The sequence below is a fragment of the Odontesthes bonariensis genome, chromosome 24 (genome assembly GCF_027942865.1).
Source record: "Odontesthes bonariensis isolate fOdoBon6 chromosome 24, fOdoBon6.hap1, whole genome shotgun sequence".
Taxonomy (NCBI): Eukaryota; Metazoa; Chordata; class Actinopteri; order Atheriniformes; family Atherinopsidae; genus Odontesthes; species Odontesthes bonariensis.
The window spans coordinates 6,346,941-6,369,590 of record NC_134529.1 but is presented as its reverse complement, the minus strand read 5'-3'; the positions used below and the strand labels follow the sequence as shown (position 1 = coordinate 6,369,590).

Genomic DNA, 22,650 nt, shown 5'->3' with positions numbered 1-22,650 from the left:
GGTTTTATTGCTAAGTAATTTGTACATCACGAGGAATTTGGCCTGGTCTGTTTGGTGCCATAAGAACAAGACAAAAAATATAATAATAATAGAATAAAGTAATAATAAATGTAAAAAAATTAAAAAAATATGTTACTTCTCAGTTACTTCACTGATTATCAGTGAAATACTGTTTAAAAGTACCTCCAATAACGAGTGAAATTAGTTTTTATTATCATTTTAGCACATGGTAATACAGACTATATTTAAATATAATTTCGGGATGCTTGACTATAGATGAAATCTCGTTTTGTTTTAAGATTTTCCCAAAAAAATTGAACGCACACTCCTTTTCTCACAATAAATGAATCTAAATTGATTAAATATTAAAGTTTGACATGCTTTATAGTTGATCCCTGTCAGATCCATCTGAGAAACAGATTTGACCTGGTTGAATACAAAAAACCCAGAATATAATCAGAGAAAAACGGCTGTTGGTCTTCTGTGTTTATCGTCCAAAAGTTGCAGCATTCTGTGACTTTACACTAAAAAATATTGTAAAGAAAGAAATTGTGGTACAAAAAAACCCCAAAATGTTGGTTCCTTTAGATTTTTACCAAATTCTTGAGACAAAAAAAAAAAATTGAATTAATTCAATGTTTTAGATGAGAAATAGATCATAAGTCTTGTGGTCAAAAGATAGTTACAAAACAAAAGAGGCAATAAAGTCGATGATTTCCTTTGAGATGCCGTTGAGAACACCGTTCTGACCCGGATCTCCTCAACAATGTGACACTGCTGCCCTCTGACAACAGACAGCGGCGAGCTCGGCTCCCGGCGCCCACAACGCACGTGCTAATCAACAGAATGCATTCGGCTAAGTAGACCAAGCTGCTAATGGGATTACGGGACTATTTATAGGCCCGGGAGTGGACCTCTGCCTCAGAGTAAACTAAACATACAAACACAAAGAGCCATTCATGAGAAAGACTTCCAGAACATCCGGCTCAAAGTGTTACTCTGGGGGGAGTTCATGTTTTCTTTGTTGGCAAATAACATCTAATTGCTCTGAGGCAGAGCTTCATTGTTGTCCACAAATTGTTAAAAACCATCAAGAAAGGGAAATTACTCCCATTACCATCACCACCCGAGTTCTTACCGCTCCAAGTGCTTAATAATCCACAACTGCAAACAGTCCTGTTAACACATTCTACCGGTTAAATACAAATCATGGATGTTTTAGGATGTGGAGCCTTATATTTTATATTTCAAATATTTTCATTTTTATTCCTTATGCGATAAAATACTGAAAATCAAAAGCTTTAATTCTCAAATTCACAAAAATGCTGCTCTGATATTCGCTTTTTAGGAGATTTAACAAGCAAGAGGAGGGAAAAAAAAGATCCTTTGACTCAAAATAGTTTGATCATTTTTCAAATACTATTTAAGAAAGTTCTCCTTATTTTAAGATGCTGAGATGGACAGAAGCTCATTATACTGACCTGCAGTGCTGTGCAGAAGTCCTGATGCGGCCCGCGTTTCTTTGGATTTCCCTTCCAAGCAGCCAGACGCTCATGTTATCTTTTAAAGAGTTTTCTCCAGGCTGCCTGAAGGTCTTTTAAGGTGTTTCTTTGGACTTTGGCTGCTTTTTCACTCATTTTCAGTCCAGTTCTTGTACCTGAATATTTTCAGAGGAATGTGTTATTTTTTTAAGACACTTACCTCTGACTTATGAGCCGTTTCAGTATAGAAAAAGGCTCCAAACTTCGAGGGATGAACCACTGTGTCGACACATAACAGACAACTTAAACAGTTTCAAAACAGTACTGTGAAGGTAATCTTTCCTCATCTTGCTGCTGTGCATGCGCTTCCACAGAAGACAAAGTAACAGACAGGAAATTATAAAATCCCCCTTATTTTATTTGGTTGATTTTCATCACAACTCATTTACGCATCATCCACAGGGAACCACAACAGGAGCCTCATCCCAAAAAACAACGAGTAAAAACTGTAAATATCTACACTGATAAACTGGTTCCATCATGGTTTTTTTGTTGCTATGTCGTGTTCAATTCAAGGTTTTTTTTTTTTTTTTGCTCTTTAAAGAGAAACACAGCAAAATCTGGTAGATTTGCCCAACTGGTTAATTAATCCATTAAATGAGAAGAGTGCAGACAGAAGAAGTCATCTGTGTCTGGAAGAAGAGTTTCCACCCCTGAACACAGCGCACGCTCACACATTAGCATGGATCAACTGAGCCAGTAAGCACACCGACTGCAGAGTCTGAACTCTTTATTTAACATCTGCCATCGCCACCTTCCACCACACTGGAGGTTTGCTTTTTTTTTTTCTAAGTGATATAAATTAAAAAAGGTTAAATGTATGTACACTGGTAAGTCAGTTCATAAATCATGCCCATAACCAACATGGATTTTGTCAGTCATTTACAACAATTTTAAGAAAATAATAAATATTTCTGTCAGTGCTTCACGGCCTCATCACATTTAATTGAAGCGAGTCAAAAAAAATAAAAATAAAATAAAGTAATTATGAAATGTTTTGGTCACCGGTGATTTAAAAACGTGACGCAGGATGATTTCAAGTTCGCAGAAATGCTCCACGGAGAAACACGAGCTGATATGTGATCAAGAGACAGAGCTGGAATAAAAGGGATGCGGATACTTTGTCTGAGTTTAAGTTCAGCTGGGAAACGCTGGGCGCGAGGTCTGAAAAAGACCATTTTTACACACGAACACAGTGGCCTTTATGCAACATGGGAGGAAAAAAGGGACACGCATCAGACGGATGTACACTACCTGCAGAGAACTAACTGTTCCAAACACTTCTACAGGATCTACTAGGCAACAACTAAATGTTTTATGGCAGCAAAATGTTTCCATTTCAGTCACGCGCTCAAATTAAATAGTTGAGCAGCGTGAGAAATGCGCTTTTCGTTTAGTCTGCATCACCTGCACGTACATATGGTCAATTTTGAGCTATTTAACAAGCTAAGGTTAGCAACAGCTAACCCATGTTTTCTCTTAAAAAAGGAACAAAAATCCAATGTTGAGCTGCAACATTCAACATGTTGATCTATACAAAAAGCAAAAGATAAACAGTGTTAGTTTCTTTCATTTTAATTTCCCCATGGCTTAATGCTCAGTTTCCCTCTTTTACTTCAAAGCTCAGCAGGAAACCACCAGCTGGCTAAAACCCTCCCAAATAACATGTGCAAGATTAATAATGCACACATTTTAGCATTAAAGTGCATCAAATGTATCAGAATGTCTGTGTGCTAAGTTACTGAAGATGGAAATTTGGAACGAGAGCTAAAAATGTTTTCTTTTTAACACAGAAGATGCCAGAAATAAATTATTCTTTCATGCTGGACAACACCGAGGCTTTTCTTATGACCACTGGAGGTAGATCTTCTCTTAGTGCGTCGCTGCAGGAACTGCGGCTGATCATAGTTAACTGCTTTTTTAGGCTCTTTTAGGGTCAGGTTAGAGCTTCCCCAACACAAAGGGAACCATCTGTGACATACATGTACAGTGATTGGTTGAACATTCAAAAACACAACACCAGAAATCACCATTTAAAGCAAAAAAACAACAAAAAAACCCCCAAACTTGTTAACTTTAACCTCTAAAAAGCTAAACAAAAACACAGTGCGAGGACACGGTAAAAAAGGACGGTACTGAGCTTACATGCAACAGAGGAATTGGGTCATTTCGACTGGCAGTTACATCACTTTTATCCTTCATCAGTTGGCGGTTGGTAAATAATTGGCTGAAATGAACAGCTGTTTAGAGCGAGGCCTTTGTTTCACATGGGCTTTTTGTGTTAACAGGTGCTGCATTCAGGGGTTCAACAAAAATCACAGTACACTTAAGTTGTCGCATCACGGCCGATTCCCCACGTGCAGAGAGGAGAGAACCTTTTCAGGAGCCAATAGACCCTTAAACCAGGTTCTATGAAACTTTAGTGTCATGGGGGAAAATTGACAAAAGCTGAAACATTCAATTGATTAGTGAAGATGGGTTACAAATATCTGTTCCTTTCCGAGTAAAAATGCCAAAAATAATCTGATTCCAGCTTCTGACGAGTGATGTTTCGCCCCTTTTCTTTGTGTACGATGTCAGATGGTGAGTAAATAAGCCCGAAAGCCAACTTTGCAGAAATCGCCTGTGGTTGGCTGGTGGATTCTTTATTTCAAAAGCAAAAACATTCATTTAAATGTGCGTATGAACCTCGGATCTGATCCAGATGCACTGAAGGTTTGCAGAGAGAAAGGACGAGGCCATGTTCATCACCAGAGGACACGCAAAGCCTCGTTTCATCCGTCATGCTCGGATAAATGCGGCATACTTTTCTACCCGATACTTAAGCTTGATTCTGCACACCAGTCCTAAAACATGTAGACTTAATCAGCTGTAACTGCTAGAATTCCTCTTCAAGGCACAGCACTTGGGGTGGGGAGTCCTACCATCCTGGAAACTGAACACAGGTCAGTGAAAATGATGTTTATGGGTTAAAGATGGAGGAGATGATGGATCGGTCCACCAGCTAAAATGTGAGTGCCTGAAAATCCCAATAAAAACCACTGATTACCGTCTAAATGCTTCTTTTCCCAAGGCCCTGAAATAAAATGCATTAAAACATTCTGCAAATTAAAATAAAACCTAAAAGCACTCAACTTTAAGCAGTTAAAGTAGAAGATCATCTCTGAAATGCAGTGTTTGTGAATCTGGACCCGAGGTTACTCATCACCAAGCTGGTGGCCTCTGTCGTCCGGTTGTGATGCAGAATAAAAGATATGCGACATTAACGAGTCTGCAAAGACAGAAAACTAAGTGAAATGGCAACCGACCCGTCTCACGGGGTGCATAGACTTTGACAATCGGAATTGTAATGGCATCTCCACGAGCTGTTGGCGTGAACCCAGTTCATCATGCGGTGGGCTACATGAAGCGTTTGGCTTTGGTCAACCAAACAAAAAGGGACTGCAGCACGAGACGGAGCGAAATGAGAATTTAAAATGCACAACTTGAAGGTTTTCTTCCGTGGTTTGGCATCGGTCATTGCTCATTTGATGCAACAGATTACACAGCAGGGGGTTTGTATTCTTTGTAAGCACGCGCTGACATAACGGCTGGAGCAGGTACGTACGTATTCGTATACACGATGTGTTTTTAAATGCAAGGTTAGGCTGAGCAGTCGTCGAATGTTCTGAGAGACAGAGAAGGGTATAAAACAACAACAACAACAACAACAAAAACAAGCATGTTAGTCGTAGGACGAGGCCTCGAATCTCTCCCCAATCACACTCCAAATCTTCAACAACAGGTTGGCTCAGAAATTTAGCATCAAACCATGAAATGTAGCGACATCTTGATGAAAAACATTACCCTTTACCCATTTTTTTTTTGTTTGTTTTGTTTTTTTTAAAAAACCACCACACTTGGCATCAACAGCTAGCTTGAGAGGATGGAAATGCAACACCTAAATGAATGCAATCGTTCACAACAGGAGAAATCAAAGTATTCCACGCTCATGTCATCAAGTCTTACGGTGTGGTTTCTGTTCCACAGCTGGATGCTGATGATGCGTACACGTCACAAGTGGCTTTATATTTACCACCAACCCTCATGGCTTTTCTTTTTAGGGGGCAGCGTCGAAGCAACAGAGGAGAGATGCAAAAAAAATGCTCCTGCTGATGGCCGACAGAGTCCAAAATGAAGGAAGGCGGTAAGGTTGGGACAGAGGAAAAGAAGTTCCAGTCCTGGTCTGGATATCGGATAAATAATGAGGATCACCTTTTCTATTATCATGCTGTTTCCGCCATCCATCGTCCTGGTCAGTGTCAAATCCTTACTGGTTGGAATGGGATGACCAGTACAGATTAGGATGGAGGTTAGGCCTCACCGTGGATAACAGGACTGCTCTTCAGGTTGCATCCAGCCTTGAACCGACATGTGGGAAGCTGGAAGAGGACAGGGGGACTTGGTGGAGGACGGCTAGTTGCCATGAACCAAAACTGTCTTAGCGTTGCCAACAGGCCATTTCCACGATGTTCCATGGGGGGAGCCACGAGTGTTTGGGTGCCCACCTTGCAGGCGGTCTTGGGTACATCAGGTAGGTTGAGGCGGGTCGGGGCTGAGAGGTGGGTCTGGGCTGGCTGGTGACTTTGGGCTGGTTTTTCTACGGGTTGCTGGCAGCAGTCAGATGTAGCTGGATAGTAGGGGCTCGAAAGGCTTAAGAAGAAGAGAAATAAAAAGGTAAGAACAGAGATATGGAGCAAAAAGGCACAAAAAAAGGGCAGCAAAAGATTCCCAACATAGAGCTTCACAACAAAATCCCTCAGATTTAGATATGAATATGTGAAATGAGTCAGAAAGGGGCAAACTTTTCAGATTTTTGTCTGTTTGTAGGATAATATTAAAAATTAAAAGATTGTTGCATAAATTTTTTTTACCAGCGATGGGATGTGGAAGTGGAACTTAGAGCTCGAGGTGACTAACTTTTGATATTTCACCCTCGACGGACGTACGCAGCCTTGTACAGATTTATCGTTTACACAGCAGACTGAGCAGAACTGACCACTGATCATATCTGAGCATGAGAAGCAGAATCTCGAAACTATTCCCCCGATTCATCTGCATTTAACTGTATATTGTGTGTATTTTTCTGCTTAAACTGCACTTAAACAGTAACCAGGGAATGGAACAGGAAGTCTTTGCCCAGATGTAGGTTGTCAGGAAACGCAGCTACTTCCATAGCCATGAAATGTGGGCACATTATAACCAGCGAGTTCCCCGACTGCCTTCACGCCAATTTCTGGTATTCTGGGTTTAACCTCGCCCATGGGAAAATGAAGACTGTATCTTACCTTCCTGCTTTTGCTTGTTGAGGCTGATTCACTTGATCACTTTCCTGTGGAAGGAGACAATTAGACAAAAATGTATCAACGACGTTTAAACAGACGAAAAACAAGAAGCCACAAAACCTTTACAACAAAGTAGAAGAGAATTCAACAAAAATGACGCCAGTAACTGAACATTGTAGCACGGCTTCACATTTAAGCTTTAAATAAAACAAAGAAAAGCAGAAACACTAATCCCAAATCCATTTTCCTTCATAAAACATACAAATGAAGTCAGTTTCAGGGAATATCTGGGTTCATACAACACTGAGGGTCACATCATATCATGCATATAGATGAGATCAGACAAAGCACCACTGATGCAGCATTGGCAGCTTTCAGCTCTGCAACCCCGGAGCATTTGGACGACTTGAAGACATGCAGGTACGAAACAACACGAACAGGAAGTCTGTTGCAGTTAATGTGAGCGACTGTGGTGACGGGAAAGCTGGAGCTGTTTGTTATGGGTGAGTGAAGATGCAGCAGCAGCATGAAGCCAGACAGGAAGCAAACGTGCAACACTGAGCATGAAGATGGCTTCTCATACAAGACAGAATGGATGGACGGAAATGGGACACGGTAACTGGACGCGGTGGCTCTTACGAGTCATTTTGACCCCGGTAAGGTCTCCCCTGGGTTCTCTTCCCCTGCTGCGTTGGCCGAGCTCGGCGACTGGGGCTCAGGTGGAGGCATAGGCAAAGGCCGGGGGATGGGCTTACTCTGGTCTTCTGGGCTTTCTGAATCCAAATTAGATGCGGGCTGGATTATGATTATTGTGTTACCTGTTGGATTGGAAGATGAAGACACGAATCCTGTAGTATAAGTGAGTATTAAGATGACTTTTATGGCAGTTATCCAAACCCATCTTCCTCTGATACGCATTATCATTAATTAAAAAGCAATAAAAAGCTCCATTTAATGCACTCAGAGTTTTTAGTGTTATAGCTTTGCTTGGTCCGATTACATTTAAACCTAATCTTATTAGTAACTGTTAGTGCAGAGCTTCCTGGTTAGCAAAAATAAACAGCTTCACAGGGAGGTAGTAAAGAGAAACTCGTGAAAAAGATGTGGAAAAGTCTTGGTCCAACCCTCATTTCTTTATATTTTCATCCGAGCAGCCAGAGATTCCTGTAATCTTTTAAAGTTATATGGAGCAATAGTTCTCCAGGCCAGTGTTGTCAATTATTTCTAATGTCGTGAACCTCGAGTCCACTAGAAATCGCTAACTTATTTCATAGCTTAATTAGCATATCGGTGACGCCATTACATCTCATTCTGCTTTACATCTGTCCTCTCCTCGTCTACTCTGTGCTCACATCCATACAGCTGAATTCCTGATAAACCCGACATATTTCTTCTGTTTCTGTTGGCAGAAGGTAATAAAAAGAATGAAGCAGTTTGAAAGCGCTGCTAAACTTCTGCTGTGCTCTAATAAAATCATATGTGTAAGAAAACCTGGCAAAGAATCCAATTTAATTGAATCTTTTAAAGTAATTGTTCCCATTTCTTTAGTTGCATTTATGAAAAATACTGATTAAATAGTAGTTAGATATGAGAAAAACCATAGAGAATACGAGTCATAAAACGCAAGAGTGATAAGAATTTAGGAAGTTTTGATAATTACAGACCAGAGATGACAGAAATTTCAACCCAGCAGCGCCTGCGCATATTTTTCTACTAAAAAACAAAAGTAGAAACACAGCTGCAACATGTGAGACAGCAAATTAAGTGTAGACTTCAAGAAAAAAGTTGTTTTGATTCACAATCGAAGCCGGGACCGATTTCTGCAACGCTGCTCAGAAAGAAATATCGAGCCAAGACACCTTCGTGTTCAGCTTGGCTACAAATGGTTTTCATCTCAATCATTTACTTTGGTTAAAGTCAGGCCCCTCCCTCCTTCTCCAGTCTCTGACGACTTATTTTCTCACTGCATGACCTAAAACTTAGTTTTAGGTGAGTTAGGATCCCAACTTCCAACTTCTCCCCCTCAGTCACAGCACAGCCTGATTTTTTTTCTAAAAACTTCTCCTCACTGTAAGCGACTGTTTCAACCAGAGCAACCAGCTTCACGTGAAACATTTTGAACCAACTGTGGTCAAGTCCCATGCTAACCTACGTCCCTGCTGTTTAAAGCTGCAGTCACATGTGGAGTAACATACTCAGGAATCACTTTCATGCAAGTTGTTAAATAACCATTGTAATTTCCACAGAGGAGAAGGTTTGCCTGTTCATATTTAATACTGGCCATTTATTTTACAGATTTATCTCTCAATTTACATGTAAATATATCTATTATGCAGCTGTGCTTTGCTGAGGAGGAGCGAAAAACCTAGAAGGGTTCTAATCTTATTATAGGCTAGTCCTTAAGACACAATATGTGTGAACATTTAGTCCAATTCATATAAAATAGTAGCATAAATATGTGTAATTATCACCCAGCCCTTAATTCAAGTCCATTTATTCAAACATGAATATCTGGACATGACATTATTTTGTACAAGAATAAAATACATTTAAAGAGCTCCAACACAAAGGAAGCAGAATATTTAGCATACCAGTATTGGATTATTAAGCGTAATACAGACTAAAGGGAGCCCACAGCACTCACCTATGTCCTGCTCCGCTTTGATCTGAGCCTCCAGGTCTTCAGGGTCCACATACTGGTAGCTTTCATCGTCATCGGGCGGTTTGCACTTCCCGCAGCAGAAACAACAGCAGCAGCAACAGCAGCAGCAGGTGAAAATCGTACAGCACAGCACCAGACTCTGCAGGGATTAAACAGACAAACAGATCCTTAGATATACGAAAGTCAACAAGGACATCTTGCAGAATTTAATCTTCATCTACAAAACAGTCGACAGGGAGGATTTTCTTTAGTCCTTTCCGACAGATTACAGATGTAATTTTGGACAGTCGGTACAGCTGGCTCTATTAGGAAGCATGCACGGGCACGTGCTACGCTGCAAGTAAACCAGGAACAGAACAAAGACGAGCCAAGAGCTCATTTCTCAAATGTAGTTTCTGTCGAGCTACAATGTTTTTACTTCGGAGCCTTTAGAGCAAGAAACCCAGAGAAGGAGAACAGACAGGACCAGCTGATCAGAAAATACACAAATACAACCTCACAATCTATGGCCTAATCATTTCTGACAGTGTCAACAAAAACTTTATATCATAAGCTTCACATCTGCTGCACATCTGCTTTATTAGATTGCATTACATTGTACAGATGCTCTTTGTATTATTTAGCTGTAATCTCCATATTTGTCTGGACTACAACAGCATATTCAGTTCTGTAGACACAAACGCAACTGACTGAGTGATCAAGTCAGAGTGACGAGTGTTGGACACCAAGTGTTCATCCGTGTGGCTTCAGTACACCAGTTGATCACAATAATGTAGCGTTAAAGCTGCAGTTCAGTGTTAATTTATGCTCCATTTGCCTGGTTTCTCCCCCTTCAGAATAAAAGCAACAAACATTTATTAACAGATTAATGAACAGTATTGGTTACTGTGTTGGAAATGAGTGGCAGCCACCAGATAAATGCTGCTGGTAGATGTTAAAACAACAGTTTTTGCTTTTCAGTGGAGGAATTTGAAGCTTTATCGGCTAAAGGCTGGTAGATCTTTACAGTTAAAAAAAAAAAAAAAAAAAAAAAAAACTTCCCTGATCAGGAGTTGTGCTTCACATAATAAAAATCATAGAAACTGGCCAAACAAAGCTGCTACGTGCGTCTGCATTAGATAAAACAGTGAATATCCAACACTTCACCTTATGAATAGAAACTGTAAATGTCACAGTCTGCCCACACTTTCACTTTATATATTTGACAAAGTATTACTCCCAAAATGCCTCCTGAAACTAGGATTATATAAACCAACAGCTGTTACTCTACATGAGGGCAAAAGGAAACACAAACCTTAAACCACCATTTAGACATGAGGAAGTAATATTTGACGCTTTCCTCTCCGAACTGTTCCGACACATAGAGGCCCATGGAGCCATACTCATCATAAATCTTCCTCTTGTTTTCATCATTTAAAATAGAGTTGGCGTTGTTTATCTCCTTAAACTTCTCCGCGGCTTCCGGGTTGTCGGGGTTCTTGTCTGGGTGATACTTCAGCGCTAGTTTTCTGGCAAGAAAAAAAAAGAAAGAAGGTAAATAATGAACGTATGGAAACAAAATGACTTTACTTGTTACAGGACAACGTTTGAAAGAAAAAACAATGTTGCTCAGATGTTCAAATCCCCGTCGTCAAGGTTAAAAAAGATGACTGTCGACATCAGCTTCTGGCACAAAACTATAAGTCAATGTGATGTCATCTTGGGCTTCAAAAATCTTAAAGGAGAATCTACATTTTCTGTCCCTTTAGAGCCCGAACTTTCTTGGCTCCGTAGGTTCTCGGATTTCCTGTTTTATCGTGGTAGATCCGTTAGTTTAACAGCTTCTGTGTCACACCTGGTTCTCCGGTACCGGACGCTTGTTTGTTATCACCTGCCTCAGTATATGCCCTCCAGGTTTTTCCCTTTGCTCAGTGCCAGATCATCGTTTCGTCATGTTCTGCCACGCTTTGCCAGTGAAACTCGAATGGTGACAATACCGTCTGTTATCTGCTCTTTCACAGACATTATCACAGACTGGTGGAGGAATGTCTCTTTCACAGCACTGAGTCGTCCAGCAGCATATGACACAATTTCAGAAATATTTGGAAGTTAGAGTAATCTTAAACTAATCCTTCCTTACAGAGATTACCGGTCATTTAGACACCTTACCTGTACGCTTTCTTGATGTCCTCTGGGGATGCTCCTTTCTCGAGCCCTAGTATCTTGTACACACTCTCTCCAGCGGTGGACATCTTCCTTTGAGGACGGGAGGCGTTCTGTTCAGCCATGGCTCACCTCTAAAAAGAAAAAGGAAACAAATCGCTTGATCAGAAGTAATCTTTGGATGATAGATTTAGAGATCAAATTCCAACAATTCCAGCCAACGTGTTCGCCAAAAGGAGCGGCCCACGTTACACCAATCCAGTACAGGGAATACCGTTTCAGAAACAAATGCAAATAAAGTGCCAGACTGAAATTGTTTATTGTTCAACAAACACAGAACTTGGATCTCCAAACGATGACTGACTATTCAGCTTTCTGGAGACGTTCATTATTTAGTCAGCTGACATACAACTTCTTTTAGAAGCTGCTTTTAGAATTCGTGTTGGCGTCGTCTTACTCAAAGCGGGCGGCAAAAACCAAAAGTCCTCAGCACCAAACAGCAAATCATGAGAAAACCTGGCAGCGAATGAGCGGAAATTCACCTCGAAAATTGGTCAGAAACATCTGCTGAAAGGATGGCAGCACTGCACCGACAACAATGACCAAACAGAACTTGTTTTGTTACCTGCAACAAGTAGGAATAAAGAAGTTTTTTTTTAATTTTTATTGCTTGTTCAGCTCTAAATGCGAGAGCTCCATCGTCAGTCCTTGATGACTTTAGAAGAAAAGAAAGGGTTCATGAGCAGGTCCAAGTCTTTCTGAACCCCTGCGTGCATGTCACTGTTCTGTTGACCTCCTCCTCCTTCGAGCTTTGCAAGAAAGCCTCGTAAGATAGAATAAGTGGCTCACAATTACAAAAAACACAAAGGGATTTCTGTTAATTACTTCTACAGTACAAATGCACACGACTATTACTCAGCCAAACAAATAAAGCCACCTGGGTCAGTGACTAAAGAAGATTACATTTTGCTGATCTAACAGATTACACATTCAGGTCTACGTCAGATGAGGCCAGCGTCCCGGTCCGAGTCCGACTGGTCAACTCTACACATGCGTACATATTAAAATATACCCACATGCACCAATGCATTTACAGGAGAAGTCCGACGGTGGGCTGAAACCAGCGCAGACAGAGGGAAGCAACTGTAGCGCAGCTTTAACCGAGGTCAAGCCTTTTTAATTCCCAAGAGAAAACTCCAGCCTGGAAATACAACTCTCATCTCTTTAGATGCTAATTTACGCGATCGTTTTGCACATTACAGACAAAGCAGATTTATAAAAAAGCGTTTCAACTCAGAAAAATGTGCCGTTATATAAACTCTCACTAATCGCAGGCTGATCACAGCTGATGAGAGTGAATACGGCCTTTGTTAGGGGAGCTGAGCCTCACACAGTCACATGCATGCACACTCATATTCATGTTAGAAAGAGAGGAATAAAGGGTTCAACTTCTCTAGATTTGTCCAAACTTTGAAAATGAACCATGATAAATAATAATGTTATATCACTGACTTTTCAGTCTTCTGTTACTACATTTAAGTCTTTAGTTTTTAAAAGACTTAAAACTGCTAAAAACAACTTTAAAGAAGCCATGTGAGGAGCTGAAAAACTGTGAGATCTTTGGAAACCCATTTATCCAGGTTGGCTTTTATGCACTTTATTATAAACTTCTTATATCTTTTTAACTCATTTTCAAATATTTGTATTTTTTAATTGATTCTTTAACTTTTTCAGTTATAATGAAGTCATTTTAAAACAGCATTTTACCAAACTAAATATCTGCATTATATGCTGCTCATTCATGATCCATTTTTATGTTTTATTCCTGAAAAGTCCTCTTTTCAATCATTTGTAAAGTAATTTCTTTGAAAGATGGTAAAAGATCTCACAGTTGGATGTTTTCCCAGCAGAGCACTTTGCTCTCAGGCTGCAGGGTTACTCGAGGTTCCCAGAGTTTCTAAGAGCAGAATGGGAGGCAGAGCCTTCAGTTATCAGCCCTCTCTCTGTGGAACCAGCTGCCAGTTTGGCTTCAGGAAGCAGACAGCCTCTCTACCATTAAGATCAGGCTTAAAACTTTCCCTTTTTGATAAAGCTTATAGTTAGGGGTGGCTCAGGTGAGCCTGAAACATCCCATAGTTAAGCTGCTATAGGCCCAGACTGCCTATGTCACATTACTCTCTTTTTTAAAATTTATTTCCTCATAAGACATTATCATATGACATCATTGTGGTCATTAACTGGTGTTTCTCCGTTTCAGCAGGTATCCTTTGAATGGTGTTACGGTGCTTGTTTTCCCCCCTTTTCTGTCTTCTGAAACCCCAGCTGGTGGAGGCAGATGGCCACGCTTCCGGAGTCTGGTTCTGCCAGAGGTTTCTTCCTGTTAAAGGGAGTCGTTCCTCTCCACAGTCGCCTCAGGCACGCTCAGGACGGGAGATTGGACTGAAGACAAGGTGCAATGTGTTGGTTTCCTTAGCGAGGAAATACTTTTTGTATTGGCTCTATATGAATTGGACTAATTTTGAATTTAATCGTTTGGATTTGATTGGATTATGATTACAATGAATTGAACTCCAATTGGCTTGAATTAAACTGACCAGTTAAATCAGATTTTTCAAATTGAAAACTAACTCCGGTTTACTTTTTTGGTATCTGGGGAGAAAGTCGGAGAAAGGTTCTGCTTTACTTACTCGCAACTGAAAATTAGGATTTTGTGTGAACCGATGACAGACCTGACTAATCGTTTGGGAATTTTTATAAACCGAGTGGTCCAGGGTTATAAAGAGGATGGCAAAACTGAAATCTTTCTCAGAAATCTGCACAACGCCACATCTGACTGAAGCACAGAGCCACTGATCTGCAGCAGACCCATCCAAGCAGAAGAAACGTAGCCAGGCGACCGGATGTCAACAAGGGCGCGATGTCAGCCTTTAACTACATGGCAAATATTACTGCCATGAGTCAAATTCATCCTTCAGCTGCGTTTGCCCCACTTTTCCGACACTTAAGACACAAGTGGTGGAAGATTTAGAGAGGCTGGAACAATAAAATGAGCAAAAAGGATTAAAAAAAGGAATACACTTGTGGAAAAGTTTGAAAGCAACCCACAATGACTAAGATCAAACAGTCAGCACACACATTTTGTCGACTAACCCAACTACATGTGACTACAGCTCAACCAGCACCACAACACAGGCCTGCCTGGACTGAGTGCATCTCTGCCGCGTCCTGTGACAATAAACTGAGGATCTTCTGTTCTAAAAGACAGACGAAAACAACCATTAAACAGGAGGGAAAAACATGAGTCCTCAGACACGATGCAGTTTCTGGTGTGTGAAGACAACTGAGACTGACCAGAGAGCTTCATCCAGAGTAAGAGTATGGATTCTTATAGCTCATTTAACAACACCACAGACTGTATGGCACCAATTTAAACATCACCAAGTACAGAAAAACAGACATGTGATACGCAACATTGATCCTTTATCGGTCTCTCTGATGACATTCAGCCACTCAGACCCTGCTAACATCCATATTCATGTTCCTCGTAGCTTCATTCGGACACGTCTTTAAAAGTGGTCTTTGGGGAGGGAGGTTTATCATTTATGTCCCCCGAGTAACAGTTTTCTCCTAAAACGTTTAATCATATAAGAAAAAAGAAAAAAAGTCTTATTAAACTAAAAGCCCCTCTGAAACAAGTATCTGTAAGCAGCTAAAAATAGGACAGAAACTTAATTTGCAGCTTAAATACTAAAATGTAGTTTACTCTTGTTTAAAGAAGAAGAAAAACAACATAAAATACAAGAAGAAGATTATTTAAGGTAATACCTCTCCTTTTTCCTATTTGTTTTAATTGAACAATCATCTTTTTTTGCTCCTTTCTAAATATAGAAAGCGTATCAGAGAAGTGTTGTATTTGTACTTTTCCATGTATCAGGCTATCCTTTAGTACCTTTAGGTTTTTGTCCATAAATGCAGATCCAGTGCAAACCACTTTAACATTATTGGTACATTTTTCTTTACAAGCAAAAGCATCTTTGCTCTGAAATTAGATGGCAGATCTTTGCTTTCAGCTTCGAGTCTTCTGGGTCTCCTTACAGTGATTAAAATGTCCTTTATTTTTGGAAACAGACTCATTTCATCACAGAGAAAATCTTCCAGATCAAAGACAGGACTGTTGCTACGTGCATGATGTTCACTGATCAGCTGGCCAATTCTAATAACCGGCAGATCAATCGGTGCTGATCAGAAGCCAAATGAACCCACTGTTAATGTGACCGCAGCAGTTCTGACTCGTACAGTGTTGAAATCTTTACTTAAATGAGATTAAAGTTCCCCGTGCAGACGAGATCCAGTTAAGAGCAAGAAGTTCATGAAAAGGGCACAAACGTCCTGCCCAGACGTTCGCTGATAAGGAGCTTTTTCACTGCACTTTTACCACAATACGAGAGGTGCAAACGTTTGGTACGCCTCTTAAAAATATCATTTCAACACTTCCACCTTCCAGTGAGCCGCTTCGTCAGTGTTTGCTAAGCAGCAACTCCTCTCACTCGTGTTATTTTCAGTCAGACAGACACGGTGGTTTCTAAAATTAGATTCCCTTCCTGGGGGTGTCTTTCAGAAGAAGACTGCAGTGAATCCTGGTCAGGAGGCTGATGACTGCTCCTCCTTTAACGCTTTTGTGCTTTCAGGTCAGTTTTTGCATTTAATGAGAAAAAAATACCCTGAATGATTCCCAGGGAAAGCAGCTTTGCCTTTATTGTCCCTTATCTCATTAGTTAAGAGCCTGCTGATGTGAAAAAACAATAAGCGTCACTCTGCTTACATGGATTTACAACTGTGCCAGATGGTACTTTACATTAGAACAGTTACATTTTAAGTTCTGAGATAACTAAAGTCTGACAAAAAGGCAGATTAGAATCATAATTGAGCTCCCGATTATAGTGTTCTCCATTAGGAAATGATCATGCTGCATTGACATTGATTTTTCAAGGTATAACAATCAGAAAAAAACCAAAAAACAAACTACTTGTAAAGTTTTAAATGCAGCTGAACAGAAGCAGAATAAATATTAACAGGGTGGGAATCATGCTGCACAGAAATGCATTATAATTACTGCATGCATGAAAAGACACATAATGTGTGTCAGCCTGGACTGCCGGAAGAATATTTGCAGGTTACATAACAAAATCTGTTTCCCCACTTTGTTAGAGGGGCACACATTGTTGAGAGATTATTTTCCATTCACAAACTGGTCCTCATTCACCGACCAGGCCTAAAAAGTGTGAATAAGCAATCCAAACGCCAAGTTAAAAGAAACCTTTTTAAATGCAATCCTTGCCCCTCAGTCGCACTTCTCTGAAAATAAGAACGAAATGCAGCAGTGGTAGAGGTCGGATTTTAAGCGGTTGTTGTACAATGAAATGACAAGAAAAGTCAAATCAGGCCGTTGATGGAAATAAACCCAAAAGCGGACGTCACAACAGACATGGGGCGCCGCAGGACCAGATGGCGCTCCTGGTGCAGCCAAGATTGCCGAGGTAAATATTTCTCCAAACCAAGCTGCAAGTCTTCCATATTTGCCTCCCTCAAACATGAACCTTATTCACCAATGAGATGTGCTGATGTGCTGCGTGCACTGATCAAACGGCCACCCTGCAGCGCAAACTGAAGCGATCGATCGGCTTCTATTAGCTTAATTGGCAAACTGCAGTCTCTCTGGAGCAGACATTTAAAACTGGCCTGTGTGTGTGCAAACTATGAGGATAAGGACACCAGGAAGGCTGATGGTATGAAAAGGACTCCAGTGCCTGTGCCTGTATGTGTCCAACTTTAGTCCTTAGATAGTCAGCTGAGAGACAACATAATCCCACACTGCTTCAGTAATGTTGAGCTCCGGGCTCTGGGGAGGATTCATCCCTCCATCAGACCTGCTGCCACTGATTTTCAGCCCACTTCTTGTGTCCTTTGGCACAGCTCAGCCTTGTCTCCCTGTTTCCCTTCCTTAAGAACGGCTTCCTGACAGCCACCCTTCCATGGAGCCCATTTCTGATGAGGCTTGGGCCAACAGCAGATGGATCAGCTGAAGCTCCAGATGCATCTCTCAGCTCCTGTGTCAGGTCTTTGCTGGATGTTTTCCTCTTTCTTAAGGACATCACTTTCAGATCCTGTTCATCTGCTGTAGATAGTTCTTTAGGCCTGACACTTCTTCTTTTGTCCTCCACTTGTCCAGTTTCCTCAAATGTTTTAAGAACACACTGCACACCATGCTGAGATATGCCAAGTTTTCAGCTAACAGCTCTTTGGGAATCACCTTGTTGCTGCAGAAATCCTGTTTTCTGTCTGTCACACTGTGTTATCTTTGCTGTTTTTCATAGACAAAACTAAAGAAATGGGTCTTTTAGTAACAAAGTGCCTAAAGACACAATTTAAAACTGGTCCTTTGCCAAGTTGTCTGTTATGTATAGACAACTGTAGTTCATCCCTTGAGTTTGGAGCCTTTTTGAATGATTCACAGGTCTGACTTTAAGCATTAGAGAGTTTGGCTATTTGATTAACAGACAGGCCTTCAAAACGATTTTATAGTTTCCAATCAACCAGACTTTCTAGTAATCTTTTAAAGAGATTTAGTTGATAAAGATATGCAGTGTTGGAATATTTCAAACCTGTATCAAACTTACTGACGGACTTCTTACAGTCCAACAAGCAAACCATAAAACAAACCAACACTGACTGAACAATACTAAATATATTTGTTTACCATCTTATCAATTTTAACTATAGAATTACTCTGACAACTGGATCTAACCGAAAAGCTTACAGAGGAGGAAGATTTAGAGACCAGTTTATGTAAATCACCATGTAAAATTTTGCCATTTAAGTAAATGCAGAAAGCACAAAGAGATGTGTGCAAGCATACAAATAAAAATGCCCATTGTATTACTCTGATCCTTCCTGTCAAGTACTTTGTTTTTTTAAAAAGAGCTAATAATAGTCAAGAACATAAAAGCATCCGACATCTATTCTACAGCAGCTCAGAGCTTCAAAAACAAACTAAAAACGTGCGAGGACTGCAGATAAAAGCCTCCTTTTACATTATCAATCAGTTAAAGCAGCAACGAGATAGTCCGACACACCGATTCTCCTGAAATAAGCATCTTTGTTGCTAAAAATAACTCTGGAAGGTGTGTGACATGTTATCTATCTGGTTCTAACAACCAGGACCAAGCAAAAAAAACCTCAGTCAGACAGTTCAAGTAAGCAAGATAAATAATCCATGTACACATGATAAATCCAGTATCACACTAAATTATGCAAGTTATTTTGCTATGATCAAGGAAAACACTGCGTCACTCCAAAAAGATTCATTTAAAGTGCCGATTATTAACCACTCGTCCCGTCTTCCTTAATGTCTGTTATTTTAAATCATTTAAAAAAAACTTGAAACAGGTCAGAAAATGTGAAAAATGTCTGAGAACACAAAAATAACTTGATTAACACATATCAGAGAGGATAATTAATGGCTAACTGTGTACACAGTAAACTATTGCAGGGTTATAATGTGAGTTTTTACCGTCTTAACAGAACAGATGTGTTCGTTAGTCACCAAAATGTCGCTGATATAACTGAGGTGGACAAATTTAAAGGGAAACAGTAAATATAACATCAGTATGATGTAATACTGCATAACAGCAGCACGAACTCCAGCTCCAAACACTGAATGTTACGCCAACATCACCGTGAAACGCTGGATGATGTGACACAGGAAGGCAGAGATCAGCAGAAAGTGGTAAGAAAAGCACAGAGTGTTTTCGAAGCGGACATCTTGGCACATTTTGGGTTTAATGAACTTACCAGAATACTTAAAGTACGACTGATAAGATGCACGCGGTGTGTTAAATCTGCTTTGGAAATGTGAACCACTTTAGCGGCTCTAACCTCAAACATCTGCGACTTTGAGGAACACAGCCAGCCCAACTAATCAGCAGATATGTACCCACTTTCACAGCTAAGGATCAGTCTTCCAGAACCCCTGGTTTCAGCAGCTGGAGCTGCAGCATAAAGCTCCCATCGCAAACACAGAAACGGCCACCAGCACTCTGCAGCCAAACTAATGGCCAGGTAAAGGACTCCGTGAGTAAAGCTAATCGAATAACCAGAACATGCAATTTGTAGACTTTAGTGGCAGCTCACATGTAACAGTCTGTATGGTACAGAACTTAAGCACTTTCCAAACATAAAGGGACTTCCAATTGACACAAAAGATCGGATTTAATATTGAAAAAGTAGCTGTTTGCACCCGGTTAGTAACTTATGGATGCAATACATGCATCTGTATGCAGGGTAACTGCATCGTCCTTGGGTCCTGTGGGTCTTTATTTCCTTGGTTGCAAACCAAACCCTAAACAACCCTGATCCTAACACTGCATTTATATACGGTTAAGTGGCTGCTTTGAAACTCAAGAGAGGAGTGATGTGGAAGTAAGAGCAGCAGAACAACATGCAAGTAGAGAACTGTGCAAAAGTCTTATTTCCTCACATACTGCCAAGAAATAGTGGAATGATCCCACACTGCTTCAGTAATGTTGAGCTCCGGGCTCTGGGGAGGATTCATCCCTCCATCAGACCTGCTGCCACTGATTTTCAGCCCACTTCTTGTGTCCTTTGGCACAGCTCAGCCTTTTCTCCCTGTTTCCCTTCCTTAAGAACGGCTTCTTGACAGCCACCCTTCCATGGAGCCCATTTCTGATCAGGCTTGGGCCAACAGCAGATGGATCAGCTGAAGGTCCAGATGCATCTCTCAGCTCCTGTGTCAGGTCTTTGCTGGATGTTTTCCTCTTTCTTAAGGACATCACTTTCAGATCCTGTTCATCTGCTGTAGATAGTTCTTTAGGCCTGACACTTCTTCTTCTGTCCTCCACTTGTCCAGTTTCCTCAAATGTTTTAAGGACACACTGCACACCATGCTGAGATATGCCAAGTTTTCAGCTAACAGCTCTTTGGGAATCACCTTGTTGCTGCAGAAATCCTGTTTTCTGTCTGTCAAACTGTGTTATCTTTGCTGTTTTTCATAGATGCAGCTAAAGAAATGGGAACAAATGATGCGTCTTTGTGACAAAGTGCCTAAAGATCCAATTTAAAACTAGTTCTGTCTTCAATTGTCTGTTATGCGTCGACACAACAATGGCTCATCCCTTGAGTTCTGTGCCTGAGTTAAGTGGCACAACAAACAAAAATGATCAGGTGCAAAGACTGGACTGAAAATGAGTGAAAAAGCAACCGAGATCCACGGAAAAACTTTGAAAGATTTTCAGAGAGCCTGGAGAATTATTGCTTAAGACCACTTTAGAAGATTAAAACGAAGCCCAGCTCCTTGTTGTTAAAATTCATGGCTTTTCCACGTGTGTCTGGCCCCTGAAAACCCTGAAATATATGGTTAAAACCTAACCAACACAGACTGAGAGGTGAAGTTCATGCCCCCCTAATAATCAGGTTATTAGATCAGGCTTATATTATAATTTACAAAATGCAGTAGAGTAAGCCGATATTGTTCTCAGAGGTTATTTTGTGACAGTACTGTTACATCATTTCTCAACACTTATCCCCGTGTTAACAAATTAAAACAGCTGAGAACACAGGTGACATCGATGCTGCAGCGTTTTAGAGTAACGATAATCAAGCAAGGGATACCGAGTGATTGTCGTCTGTTTGTCCTTGTGAAGCTCTAATCCTTTGCTAATCCCCTTCACAGGGAGAACTACTTTCTATTTAACACCCAACCATTCATAAATGTAGCAGGAGCGTTTTGACTATTTAACCTAACAAGCCATTTCTCTTTATTCTGTCAATTCTCTCTTGACTTTCTAATTTATCCAAAAAAAAAAAAAAAAAAAAAAAACGTCTTGCGTCAAAACTATTGATCAACCTAAATATAAAACGACCATCTTACATCTCCAAGCTGACGCAGAAGCTCATTATTAAATGTACTAAAATAATTTGTCTCGTTATGTTAAGCAACAGCTGGAAGCAGTCGCTTTGGCGTGATGTCAACCCTACATTGACAATTTCGGGGATTTAATTAGTTTTCATCTATACGCACATCAAATATATATGATACAAATTTAGAAAAATGTCCAACATTTCTAAGATATCAGATCATGCATCCGGCGCACACTAAACACATAATTAGCGCACGAGAGCCTTTATTTAATCTATTTCAGAAATTGTCATTAAGTTAGCATTCGTTCAATGCTGGCTGCCACCGCCCCTCCAAATATAAAGCCGAGAATATTCATGTTAATCTTCAGTTTTTCCGTGTGTCTGAAACGATTGGAAGTTTATTGAATGGTTGGTCGTAATTTTAAACGCTGTGAGCTAATCTAGCGTTGTTCCATCTTGGCTTTTGCTCAACGCGGTTAAGCTAACCTTCCCGCTAGCTAATTTATTACAAAAGAAATGCCTTACCTCGTGTAAACTGGAGACCGTGTATCTCGTTGTGAGGTTGGCTGGATCATAGAGGCATCCGGTTAAATGTGTTAACTCGCACTTAACGGGGCAGAAACACGGTTACCGTTAGCCGGTAGCGGAGAAGTGACAGCCCGCTGTGGTCGCTCCTTCCTGTCCGGCTCCTCCTTCCAGGAAATAAAGGATGCGGGATGATGCTTTCAATGTTTCGGTCGAAAATCCGTCCGTCGTGAATAAAGTAAATTTGATTTTGAAAATACATCAAATTGTACGTTACAAATCTAAATCTATTCAAAACGCTAATTGTCAAGAGGCGGAGTCCGCAAATGAATCAATGCAGCTGAACTAAAATGCATACAGCAAATAGTAGGCATTTCCATTTTACGTATTATTTCGCTGAGTCACACGCTTCAAATTTGGATGCAATTGAAGTTTTACGGACAATCTCCGAACGCAGCACCGTAACCGGTTCTTTTACCATTTAACCCGTCCTTATTTACATGAACTTTAAGCTTAAATC

General features: G+C 40.5%; 1 protein-coding gene across 2 annotated transcripts; it reads right to left on the bottom strand.

Moving 5' to 3' along the window:
* Nucleotides 1–1,876: 1,876 nt before the first annotated feature.
* On the bottom strand, nucleotides 1,877–22,296 carry dnajc5ga (DnaJ (Hsp40) homolog, subfamily C, member 5 gamma a). Of its 2 annotated transcripts, XM_075458800.1 has the most exons (7): nucleotides 22,131–22,296; nucleotides 11,676–11,803; nucleotides 10,822–11,035; nucleotides 9,510–9,666; nucleotides 7,505–7,683; nucleotides 6,869–6,912; nucleotides 1,877–6,233 (listed from the first exon to the last, which is right to left on the bottom strand). In XM_075458800.1, the coding sequence occupies exons 2-5, from the start codon at nucleotides 11,792–11,794 to the stop codon at nucleotides 7,508–7,510; spliced, it is 666 nt and encodes a 221-aa protein (XP_075314915.1). In that variant the 5' UTR covers nucleotides 11,795–11,803; nucleotides 22,131–22,296; the 3' UTR covers nucleotides 1,877–6,233; nucleotides 6,869–6,912; nucleotides 7,505–7,507. The 2 variants fall into 2 exon arrangements, with proteins under 2 accessions (XP_075314915.1, XP_075314916.1); XM_075458801.1 differs by lacking the exon at nucleotides 7,505–7,683.
* Between the last annotated feature and the right edge of the window lie 354 nt (nucleotides 22,297–22,650).